This window comes from Phocoena sinus, chromosome 7, assembly GCF_008692025.1.
Source record: "Phocoena sinus isolate mPhoSin1 chromosome 7, mPhoSin1.pri, whole genome shotgun sequence".
In the NCBI taxonomy this organism is placed as follows: domain Eukaryota; kingdom Metazoa; phylum Chordata; class Mammalia; order Artiodactyla; family Phocoenidae; genus Phocoena; species Phocoena sinus.
Window position 1 is genome coordinate 33,115,165 of NC_045769.1, and position 13,495 is coordinate 33,128,659.

Sequence of the window (13,495 nt, forward strand, 5' to 3'; positions counted from 1 at the left end):
ACGTTTTAAAATCTTTTCTACAAATTTTTTTCTGTAAAGGTATTTAGTACATAATTCAATGTATATATCATTTAGGAATAGTCCAATTTGCCAAATCTGAATGGAATATCTCAAATGAGTAATTCGAATCATTACTTATGGCTTGCCAAGCATCTGCAGAAAAATGATCAGTTCATAAATAAGATTATTTTAATAAATCAATAAACTATATTCCTTATCTACTCTGATAGCCTATATCCTGGAAAATGTCTATAATATTAAGTGTATTATTTAAACCAACAAACAGAAATGAAAAAGAACAACTTGTTTCTACTGTACCTTAGCTGTTTCCTTACTGCATACACTTGCTGTATTCCCTGTGATACTAGTTCTTGAATTTTATGTGCTACTTGAGGATGCAGACGTGAGGGTAATGTACAGTTCTCATCTCTAACTGCAGTTTCCTCTTCTTCAAGAGAAGACATAGGAAAAGGGGAAGGTGATAAAGGGAGGCAGGGAGTCTCTAATTCGTGATACTGATGAGCTTGCTGAGTAGGTAACTGTACATACCACCTGACAAGAAAAAATATTTAAAATTATATTACTAGACAAAGGCAAGAATCAGGGCTTCCCTGGTGGTGTAGTGGTTGAGAATCTGCCTGCCAATGCAGGGGACACGGGTTCGAGGCCTGGTCTGGGAAGATCCCACATGCCGCGGAGCAACTAGGCCCGTGAGCCACAACTACTCAGCCTGCGCATCTGGAGCCTGTGCTCCGCAACAAGAGAGGCCGCGATAGTGAGAGGCCCACGCACCGCGATGAAGAGTGGCCCCCGCTTGCCGCAACTAGAGAAAGCCCTCGCACAGAAACGAAGACCCAACACAGCCAAAAATAAATAAATTAAAAAAAAAAAAAGCAACATCATAGTTACTTATGTTAATACTCATCAGGAGAAGGAATCATCGTTTAAGAAAAATTATGATTATATATTAAATAAATTTAAAATTTTTAAGTAAATTAAATAAATATAAATAAAAGTTAAAATATTCTGTCTTAACTCTTCTAAGATTGGCTTTATACCCAATTAAATAAAAATCTTTATAAACCTTTATAGACTTTTACTATGTCCGTAAAGTTAAGGAGGGTGCAAGATTTAGGTATACATGAAAATGGTATTTAAAATTTCATATTAAGTAAACTTTACCTCAAAATAATGAGATTTTAAAATCATCTTTTGAATTGTGTATTTTCCCATTCTTCTACCATTTTGTTCCCAAATTACAACTTCTGTGTTGTACGTATAATCCTCCTAACCAAAGAGTGGATATAATTTAGTGCCTACGAAGATCAAGCTACGTGAGGGAATCTTCTCAGACAGGAACTCAACATACTGTCCCCATAGCCCTCCAGCTCCTTTTGCCCCAATGAGCAAGAGAATCAACTAAAAGGTGAACACAGATTTCTTACAGCCATGCAGTAAAACAGATTCTAGGAAAATGAACTGATCTGATAGGATACAGTTTTAATAAATATCTTTATACAAAATGCTTGCACTGCCTGATATTGCATGAAACGGAGCCTACCTAAAAATTATACAAAATGTTCTCCAAACTGAAGAGTCTAATTATTGACTGTATTTATTTTTCATATATCTGAAACTTTTTCTAAAGATCACATAAAAACTGTATTCCATACACTTAACCCCCTTATAAATTCTTCACCTGGACCAGCACATAAAGGAAAGTAAGAAAGAAAGCTTATTTCTCTAAATAAGAAATATTTAAATATTTAAATATTTCTTATTTAAAACCTGAAGCATAAAAGATATAAAATGGAATTTTATATAGGGCTTATATAGGGCTTATGGCTGCCATAAGTAATCAAAGATGGGTTTAAAAAATATATGTAGGTGACTGCAAGTTCAGTTCCTAATAAGTATCTGAAAAAACGTACTAAATATATAATAAAATGTGTTGCTAAATATGTATTTATCATTTGGGGAAAAAACTTCCACATGGTATAAAGAATGCTTTGGTTAAAATTATTCACATTTGGACGATAAACTCAATTGCTTATACAGTGGTAAATCATTTTAATACCTAGGGAGCAACTAATAAGACATCTATCTACCTTATAAAAACCATTTCTTAATGAAATAATTGGGAAACATAATAATTTCTCTTATTACAGAATTCTTCCAAATGGAGCGAAGTAATTTGTAAAATAAAAGAACAATATAAATGTCATACCTAAGAACACCACCAGCATCTACCAAGTTCTTCTTTAGCATGTTAAAGGCTTTTTCCTGCTCCATTCGGATTATTTTCCTGTCAATTTTGGGGTCTGTAGGAACTCTATATTCAGGAAATTTCTGTACCTTTTTAATGTAAATCCTTTTTATAAGAAAAAGAAGAATTGTTTTCATTATACTATACCTCAAGACTAACTTATCAACCACAAGTTTACTTTAGCATTAGTTTAGCAGAGTTTAGAGAAAATTCGATTAATCTAGAAAGCATTCAGATAATTATGTGAAAGATATGCCATATTTTCAGTGTATAATACTCAGCAAGTTAATAATCATTACTTTAGTAAAAATGTCTAAATATTATGAATATTAACTTTTTTTTTTCCTGGATCTGTCTCTTCTCCATTCTCCCTGAAGCTGTAAACACCTCACACCTGGATTACTTTACTACCTGCCTTCTGGAGCCTCTAGGCCTCCAGTCTTCCATTTCTTAAATCCACTAGATATATCAATGCCACAATAATTCTTTGCATTTGTACTTCTCTGTTGAAGAATCTATCTGTTCTTTAATCAAGCACAAATTTCTTAGCATTCAAGGCATTCTATATGATTCTAATTTATTTACCCATCTTTTCATCACTTCAAATATAAAACTGCTTTTCCTGTGAAGTTTATCATCTCAATGTTCTTTCCTCCTCTGATACCAAATACACAATCATGCTATATCTTTCTTTATATCATTCTCGTATCCTACCATATCTTCCTTCTAATTCTCTACCTATCAAATTCAATCTAAACTTCAGTATCCAGGTTAAGTTCCATTTTCTTTCCTGTTAATGAGTTTGCTAGGATATATTCCTTCTCTGAAGACAGTTAGCTAATCCACACATTTAACATTATATACAATACTATTATGTTCTCTTAGTTTGTTGCTTCCTGATCTACCCCAACAATATTTTAAGTTTCCCATGATTAAATAAAATCATATACCTCTTTTAGTCTCCCCTCCTTCCCATGGCACCCAATGTTGTTGCTGGGCACAGAGCAGATACTCAAAAAGTACTTATAGAATGATAGAGAATAAAATTATCTCTTCACGTATAGATTTTCTCCCAAGTTATATCTAAAGTTCTACATTGCTCATATTTAAAAGCAATGTTTTGTTTAATGGTCTACACTGCTTATATTTAAAAGCAAAGTTTTGTTTAATGGTCAGGTTTAAATATTGTCTAAAGTTATCATTATCAGATTAAACATGAAAAGTCTTCGTAACTGGCTTTAAAAACTTCTTGAGAATGCTGGGGTTTGTGATATGAGATGTAATGCTAAAATAAAATGTTTCAAAGCTCAACTAAATCCAACATTTACGTGTTATTAAAAATTTTATCTTATGATTTAAAACACTTTCAATGTGTGAAAAAAGAATATTAGTAAAGAACAAAAATCTTTTATTGGTGAACATTTTTCATTCTCAGCCACAGCAATGACTCTACTCAGTAGTCCTATTCTACCTAAAACTTACTCTGCCGGTCTTCTACATTGCTGGTATGAATATAATTGGTAAAATCACTCTACAAAGCAACTCTGCAACACCTGTCAACATTTAAAAAGAACGCAACACTTGCCCTAGCAATTTCATTTCAAGGAATTTATTCATCAATATACTTACACAAGTGTACAAATAGGTACAATGTTATTAGCCAGAGCCTACATGTCCATTGTTGGAGGACTAATTAAGTAAATGATAATTCATCTATAAATGAGATATTATATACCTATTAAAAAGAAGGAAGCATGAAAACAACATAATTTATATGTCAATTTTATCTCACTTTTTAAAATCAGTTGATCAATCAATAAAAAGAAGTAATCAGTTCATTTAAATATAGACATGGAGCCAACTTTGAGATATACTGAGAATGAAAAAAAATAGAGTAAAACAAGGTCCTACTGTATAGCACAGGGAACTATATCAATATCCTGTGATAAACCATAATGGAAAAGAATATGAAGAAGAATATTTATACGTATAACTGAATCACTTTGCTGTACAGCAGAAATTAACACAACATTGTAAATCAACTATACTTCAATAAAAATTTTTTTTAAATGTAGAGTAGTATATATCTCTACATTCACACTAGTATGAAGCATAATAGCTGTGCAGCAAATAACTACAATAGGCATTCAGAATGGAAATGTATCAATGTGAATTCATAGCCGGAAAGAAGGTATGCTACTACCCGAATTTAAGGAAAGAAAATATTAGTAATCTTTACTGAGATCTTCAACATTTATGACGGTAGAGTATATACCTATATGCATATACACAGAATATCTTTGCAAGGTTACTCAAGAAACTGGTAAGAGTTGTTGCCTTAAAGTGGGACATAGGAAGCAGGGGTAAGAGGAAACAGATTTCACTGTATGCTTTTGGCACTGCTTAAACTTAATAAAAATGTGCATATTAGCTATCCAAAAATAAGTACTTAATAAAAAAGAAATAAAAGAAAATAAAGCTTACCGGGCTGGACAAGTAGCTTTGTAGAGCTGACAAGACCTGCTTTCCTGCTCACTGATTTTTTTTAACTGGAAACCTTTTCTTCTTGGCCCATACTGACACTCCATTACCACAGCTCTACTCCCTGTGGGCCAAAACCAACTATTGATATTTAATTCAAGTATCCATCTGTTCTGGACACTAGATTAAAAATAACTTGGAGGTGGCAATGACAAAATCTATACTTCCAATTATACAACCTTAAGGAAAGAAAACATCAGTAAGACTTACTAAGATGTACAAACACATAAATTTAAAAGTTTATTGTAAAAGCTACCAAATGTACCGCATTATGATAAGGAAATTAGCAAATACCACATTTACTGACTGTCAACTGGTATTTACATATGTATGGTTTTTAATAATAAAATTTACTACTTTATAAGTAGAAATTAGCAAATGCTACATTTGTTAGTAAATATTAATATCATTTAAAATTTTATTTCCTTTTATATTTCCTTATTTCTATTTGAGCTGTTAGAATAATGTGATTACCAGCCTCTAAGATGGCTCCCAATGATCTCTGCCTCTTAGTACTCATGCCCTTGGTAATCCCCTCCCCTTGGGCATGAGCTAGACTTACTAACTTACTTCTACTGAACATGGCAGAAGTGACAGGATGTTATTTTTGATATTAGGTTATAAAAAGACTGTGACTTCCATCTTGGGTACTTTCTTGCTCTTGCTTGGATTGCTCTCTCCTGGTGAAATCAGATATCATGTGGTGAGACAGCTCTGTGAAGAGGCCCACCTGGCAAGGAATAAGGCCTGCCAACAGCCACATGAGTGAGCGTGGAAGCAGATCCTCCCCCAGTCAAGTCCTGAGATGATGGCAGATCCAGCCAACATCTTAACTGCAGTCTTGTGAGAGAACCTGGGGCAGAACCACCTTGTTAAGCTGCTCTTGGATTCCTGACCCATAGAAACTGTGAGACAATAAATATTTGTTGTTTTCAACCACCACATTTGGGGTAATTTGTTACAGTACCATAGATAACACAAATAAGCAGATGTGAGAACTATACAATCTAGGATTTTAAGTTGGATATCCTAATCTATGTAGGGTACAGCAAACTTTTCAAATATAAAACCCAAAACCCCAGGGACTTCGCTGATGGCCCAGTGATAGAATCCACTTTCCAATGCAGAGGACACAGATTCGATCACTGGTCGGGGAACTAAGATCCCACATGTCGCAGGGCAAGCAACGACAGAGCCCACGTGCTCTAGAGCCCACACATCACAACCAGAGTGCCCACAAGCTGCAACCACTGAGCCTACATGCTCTAGAGCCTGCACAGCACAACTAGAGAGAAGCCCACGTGCCACAACGAAGAGCCCGCGTGCCGCAAGATCCTGCGTGCCACAACTAAGACCCAATGCAGCCAAATAAATAAATAAATATATATTTTTTAAAACCCTGAAAAACACCAATCATGAATAAAAGTGTTGATAAGGCTGATAACTAACTTCTTCTAAATGATGGTAAGAGGAAAATCACAGTTTGAGAGACAATATTTTATAATACATAAAATAAAGAATTAATATGCAGAATATAAAGAACCATAAATAATTTAAAAATAAAAACTAACTACCAAACAGAAAAATGGGCAAAGACTATGAATAGGCAATTCAGAAAGGAAACAAAAGGATATTAAATAAACAATAAAAAGACGCTCAACTTCACTAGTAAACAGGGAAATGCAAATTGAAACAATACTAAGGACTTCGCTGGTGGCACACTGGTTAAGAGTCCACCTGCCAATGCAGGAGACATGGGTTTGAGTCCTGGTCCGGGAAGATCCCACATGCCGCGGAGCAACTAAGCCCGTGCGCAACAACTACTGAGCCTGCATTCTAGAGCCCGCGAGCCATAACTACTGAGCCCGCGTTGCCACAACTACTGAAGCCCACACGCCTAGAGTCCATGCTCCACAACAAGAGAAGCCACCACAATGAAAAGCCCACACACCGCAATGAAGAGTAGCCCCCACTCGCCGCAAATACAGAAAGCCCACGTGCAGCAACAAAGACTCAACACAGCCAAAAATTAATTAATTTAAAAAAATAAAACAATAGTAAGATACTCTCTCACACTCTTCAAATTGGTAAACATAAAAAATTTGACAATACTCTAAAACAACTGAATCCACTGATCAATCTTACAGTTAAAAATGCTACATAGGTAGTGACAAGAAGTACACAGCACACCTATGAAGTATTCTCACAAAATACTTTAATCAAGATTAAATCTTCATTTAATCAAACTCATACATCTAACAGATTACAGGAAATACAGGAGATAAAAGAACATGTTAAAAAACACCAGAGATAGAATCAGCAAAATCCTGAATATGGCAAAGTGTACAGGACAAACTACCTGGGGGAAAAGAGGAGAGAAGTTTTTAGATGAGAAGAAACTTAACCAAATTTGATCCATAAACTTGGTAACTTAACCAAATTTGATCCATAAACTTGGTTTGCATGTGAATTTATACAAACCTCTGCAAAAAGAATTATGGTAAGTGGAGAAATGTGAACAATGGACAACTTATGATATTAGGAAATTACTGTTCGGACTTCTTTGGTGGTCCAGTGGTTAAGACTCCACGCTTCCACTGCAGGGGGCGTTGGGGAACTAAGATTCCACATGCCATGCAGCGTGGCCAAAAAATTAAAAATTAGAACAGTAAAAAAAAAATAGAAATTACTGTTAATTTTTTAAAGTGGGATAATGGGATATCCTTATATTTCAGATATACACTTTAATACCTTAAATACCTTATATACTTTTAGTAATTATTGATGAAACAATATCTGGAATTTCCTGTAAAATCATCATTAGTAATTATAGATGAAATGATATCTGGAATTTCCTGAAGAAGTGGGTAGGGGTATAAATGACACAAGATTGACCACATGCTGATACTTGTTGAAGCTGGATGATGCATACACGGAGTTATGAGATTTCATACATTATTACCTCTACTTTGATATGCATATGAAAATTCCCATAGTATAAAGATTTTTAAAAATCTGACAATGTCAAATCACAGAATGAATGTGGGAAAGGGAAATTTTCATACATTGCTCAAAGGACTAAAAATTGATACAGGTTGTCAATCCCTCATGTATGATTCTCATATTTAAAAAGCATGGAAAACAAAAATTTTTAGAATACATTTGGCTGCAAAACCTGACCTGAACTTTATGAGGCTATTTATAGCCTTTATTCCTTTTAGTGTGGCTATGCATAATGAATTACTGTGTTTGATTATGTGATATTGTCTATGGAATACTTGCTAGGAGTATTCTGTAATATTACCATATTATAGTCCAAAAATACAGAAATCTGAAATACATTTGGGAAAAAAAAGTTTAGAGATTTTGGACCTGAACACCACCTTAGAGAGCAACTTGAGATAATCTTGTAAAGTAATTCCACTTTAATGCACACACTCTAGTAAACTACTTACAACTTTCCAACAGAAAACATGTATCATGGAGGTTAGACCATAGAATTCTTTGTAATATTGAAAAGTTGGAAACAACCTAAATGATCATTAGTAGAAAAATAACAGCAGTTTGGTCATACGCTGGAATGACCAAATTTAAGTAATAGATTATTATATAATGATAAATTATATAATAATTAAATTGGGTTAACTAGAATTTATAGTTATCAATATGGATCGATTTCAAAAATAAGAATGAGTGAAAAGTTTACCTAAGAATATCTACAGTTTATTACTTACATATACTTTAAAATGTTCAAGACAATAAAATATATTATTATAAATACAAACATGTATGATAAAGTATAAAAATACACACCAAATTCATGTAGTAGCTGCCTGAGGGGAGTTAAGAAGGGATTTAAACTGGGGAGGAGAATAAAACCTGGGCAGAAGGGGTTACATTTATCTCAGCTTCCTCTGAGTAGTTCTCTTTACCCTCAGAGGTCCAGGATGAGGCTGCAACTCTTCTAGTTAAATCAGTGCCCCCATATTTCTCAAATAAATCACTTATTCTTAGGTTCTTTGGGGTCTGACTAGTCCTAGGGTGACTCTCTGGAAATTGTCTGAAACTCTACTGCTTTAGTAAACACTAGCCCAGTGTTTGAGAATGCTGTATGTAACATATCTGATACTTGAGAACCCTAATATTAGAATTCTATATAATAACTCCAGATTGTATACCAGTTCTATACAGTAACTCCTGTGTTATACACTATATAAAATGGACACCGATTTTTTTCCCAAAAGACAAATCAAGAGAGAAGGAGAGACTATCAGGATTGGATGGAAAAAAAAAAAAGAAAACCAACCAGCTATACATATTTAAAATAATAAAACTGCTCTATGGTTTGATTTTTATTAAATAGGTCTACCCGGAATTTAAGTATTTTTTACTTTCTATTTTTCAGTATGAAGTATTATTTATTTACCCTAATATACTAAAATACAATTTTACAACTTAAATAATTGGTTATATTTACTGTAAGTTTTCTTTTTAGTTTAATATGCATTTTCACCAATTAACAGTCAGTTGTCATCTACCAAAATGAAAATGTTATCACCTTAGGAAAACCACATTTTCACAAAAGATCATGGCTGCTGCTGAACTTTTTAAAATAAATCTTTAAAAAAGTACCTGCATTGACAAATGGGATTCCATCATATGGGACATACTGGGATTTCCACATCAAGCGTGTAGCTGGCTTGGCTGGGCTTGGAGATTGGCGGGTCCCCCAAACACTCTGTGTTTGCTGCTTGTGAAATGTTAGGACACTTTCTAATTCAGTCTCACTTACACAGTAGCCACGGTATGAATCTCCAATTTTCTGCATGTAGAAATTCACACACATATCACTTATTCAGATATACATTTCTTACTTCCATTTTATGGTTCCATTCTTGTTCTTTATTCTTTACCTCCCACTTTTAACTTCCACCTTGCTAATATATTTTTAAGTATTTTTGTAAGCTGTCTTAAATTCTTCCTGAAATAAGGCAAGGTATAAACAAATCATGTAAATACATTGATATTATCTATCTACAACCTTGTGAGTATCCCTCAACTAGAAGAAAAGCTTTTTCTATACCCAGAGAAATTTTTTAACTGTGATCTCTTAAACTGAAATGCATTTAGACCTAGAATTGATTCCATGTATGTTTCTCCCTTATAGGGAATAAGAGCAGAGATGTGGAATAGAGATCTTTTTCCTCCTAATTAGACTAAACATTTCACCTGGCAAGAATACATTTAACAAAAGGAAGGTATCAACACACTGTTGTAGGTATACTTTGAGCCATAATAAAAAGAGATATTCTGATTCCAAACAATACATTATCTACAATTTCCCCTAAAAATAACGAAAATGCCTATGCTTATGAATTTTCTTCTAGCCTAGATATTTCCTCATCAAAATATCCCTACAAATAAAAGTAGGAACATTAACTCTAGCTATAGCATGTTTTTACAAATAAAATGAATACAGCATATAATGTTGTTAATGAAAGGAAAAATTCGGAATTAGTACAATGCAGTCAGACCCATATCAGGAGATAAAAGTTTAATGCAGTATTGAAATTTGTCCAACTAACAGATTTTGGTCAAATCTAAAAAATGCCTATAAGAAAAACACCTTTAAATGGAAATTCAAAAAGTAAAAAGGACTACTAAGCAATATTTTTAAGCAAAATGCAGAAAATATTTCTTCAGCCATTAACCAAAAATGTTTTTCACTATTGATATAGCTTGGAGAAAAAGAATCCTTCAATCTTTGAGATAATTCAGGCTGCTGGACAGTTTTAACTAATTTCTTACAAGATATATGATGTTAGATTAGCTACACAATGTACCATGGTGTAAAATGAAGTAATTTCGCCACATAATTGCTAATGCTTTAATGTCCATAGCATTTCATGAAGTTTATAATAATGATGTTAAAAACCCTCATCAAATGACAAGAATAGTACCTTTAGGAAACCAGTGAAAAACTATGACTAACAAAAAGTGTGAAGGGAAAAAAAATCTTACTGTCTATACATACATACGTACGTAACACTTAGAAAAGCAACAACAGTGATAATGTCCTAACAAATGTAATACATCATTAGACTTCATGATGAGAAATTTTCTCAAAATATTAAAACTCAAGTAATGTTTTTCCTTGCCATATCTTAAGATTTGTTTAAAACAATGAAGCATTTTAATAATTAAATACTCATTACCATGTATGGTTTATATGTAGAAGTGCATGGTCCTTTTCCTCAAAAAGTGTATAGTCTAAAAGGTATATAATAGTGAACAACCCAAGCTAGCAAATAATTAAGAATAGTAATGGTAATAATTATCAAAGAATTTTAAGAGATAAATAAGGACTTCCCCAGTGGCGCAGTGGATAAGACTCCGCACTCCCAATCCAGGGGGCCCCAGGTTTGATCCCTGGTTAGGGAACTAGATCCCACATGCATGCTGCAACTAAGAGTTCGCATGTCACAACTAAGGAGCCCGTGAGCTGCAACTAAGGAGCCTGCCTGCCGCAACTAAGAGCCGGCACAACCAAATAAATACATAAATAAAATTTTAAGAGATAAATAGGTAAAAGATAAAGTAATCATTAGACTATTACAGAAAAGACATATAGGACTTGCACTGGGATTTGAAGAATAGTAGTTAGAAAGGTAAGTAGAAGAAAAAATAACATATTAGGAAATGGAAATAAAAACAAGTGAAGCTGGGGGGAAGCAGCCGCAAGGCACAGGGATATTAGCTTGGTGCTTTGTGACAGCCTGGAGGGGTGGGATGGGGAGAGTGGGAGGGAGGGAGACGCAAGAGGGAAGACATATGGGAACATATGTATATGTATAGCTGATTCACTTTGTTATAAAGCAGAAACTAACACACCATTGTAAAGCAATTATACCCAATAAAGATGTTTAAAAAAAAAAAAAAAAAACAAGTGAAGGAGGAGATAAAGGAAGATTCTGAAATGTGTGTACCAAGTAGGAATACTTGGCTAACATGAATGAAAGATGAATTGGAGAAAAGCAGGAAATAAAAAAGGATAAGATAAGGTGATACCTGATTATAGAAGACCTTGAAAGCTAGTAACAAGTGGCTAAATGATGTGGAAAAATAACACTGAGCTTATTGGGCAGTGAGAAAAGACAATGAAAGTAATATTTAAAGATAAGTAGTTTTAGAAAACTACACAGTAAGGACTAGAAATGGAAAAGTCAAAGAGATTAATGGGAAGGCCGTTACCATAATTGAGTTCAAGATAACAAAGGTTTGTGGGAAAAGCTCCCTTTAAACCACTTTAAAGAAAAAAACTAAAAGAATCAGGTGACTATCTGAATATGGGAAAGGAAGAAATTAGTCTAAAACTTTGTATCTAAGGAGATGGTATTTGTTATTACACAGACAAGGAATTTAGGAAGTAGAGCTAGTTGTGGTATGGCAGATAATTTCTCTTTAGATATGGTGAATTTGAGGTGAAATCTAAGTAAAGCTTCAAGTAAGTAGCTAGAGATCTGGGACAAAAGCAAGGGCAGAATTAAAGAACTGGTGATAGAGATTTGGGGATCATTTTTATAAAACTGAGAATTGAAAGTCGACAAAGCTGTTAAGCTCTACAAGGGATAAAATGTAGAGAAATAAGACAAGGTCAAATGGTGACTCTTGAAGAATTTCTGCTGAGAATATGAAAAGAAATAAATGCCAAGCAAAGAAAGAGAAGGAATGATTAAAGGATAAAAAGTAGAGAAACATGATAGTGAAGTTTTATGGAAGACAAGGGAAAAGAGTTGTAAGAGAAGAAACGAAATGACAGTGAAGTATGAAGGGATTTATAAGATCTCTGCTTTAACAGAGCTTACAAGCTCTAAGGAATAAAAGAGTTAGCACAAACATGAACAAAATATTACAGATACAGCTTCTATTAGTTGTACTCAAAAGTGGACATTTTGGGATGAATTGTAGTTATAATCAACTAAGTGAATCTACATAAGGATTATTTTTTAACTCACCTCACAGCTCCTAAGACGACAGGCCCATATAGGTGTGTTAGAAGAAAGTGGCTGGAGTGGAGCCAAAAAGGGTTCTTCAAGTATTCTGGGATGGGGGGGCATATATAAATATATATTACAAGTTACACACACACACACACACGCGCACACACACACACATACACACACACACACAGCATTCAGGTGCTTTATCCTCTTAGCCAGTCAAAGACAATACTGAGATCATCAATTAGAAATTGTAATAATAATGACAGATTGGTCTGATGGATGTAATTATGCTTTTTTTAATCATTACTATTTTATCAATTGCTAAAGCAAAAGTCTAACTTTGTTCTTCCAAATACCTGTAGTTTCAACAAATTCAAGCGTTTTATATATCTTTCTCAGAGCTTATTTTGTATTCTCACATAATTATTTTTCATTTAACAAAAATGAGTGAATAAACCATCTTCAGGTGACTTATTAACAGTAACAAGATATTACGTCAAGTTCTAAAGTTAAATGTCACAAATATTATGTTACCTTTAAAATATTTTCATAGAACAATTAAAATATAAGTAATACAAAACCCATGTCTGTATTTCCCTAAATTATTATAAACAGTGTTATTTTTAGGCAAAAATAAAAGCTGAAATAGACATTAACAAAAAACATTTTAAACACTTTACCACAG

General features: G+C 33.7%; 1 protein-coding gene across 3 annotated transcripts in view; it reads right to left on the minus strand.

Moving 5' to 3' along the window:
- Positions 1-13,495, minus strand: part of CARF (calcium responsive transcription factor) — a 59,661-nt gene that overhangs the window by 14,289 nt on the left and 31,877 nt on the right. For all 3 annotated transcript variants that reach the window (XR_004350751.1, XR_004350752.1, XM_032637661.1), the window contains 5 exons: positions 12,823-12,907; positions 9,440-9,629; positions 4,751-4,871; positions 2,228-2,371; positions 319-552 (listed from right to left, as the gene is read on the minus strand). Coding sequence is in view for 1 of the 3 variants with exons in the window: in XM_032637661.1 (XP_032493552.1) it covers positions 319-552; positions 2,228-2,371; positions 4,751-4,871; positions 9,440-9,629; positions 12,823-12,907 (774 nt within the window). In the remaining 2 variants the exon portion in view is untranslated. The remainder of the gene's footprint in view (positions 1-318; positions 553-2,227; positions 2,372-4,750; positions 4,872-9,439; positions 9,630-12,822; positions 12,908-13,495) is intronic.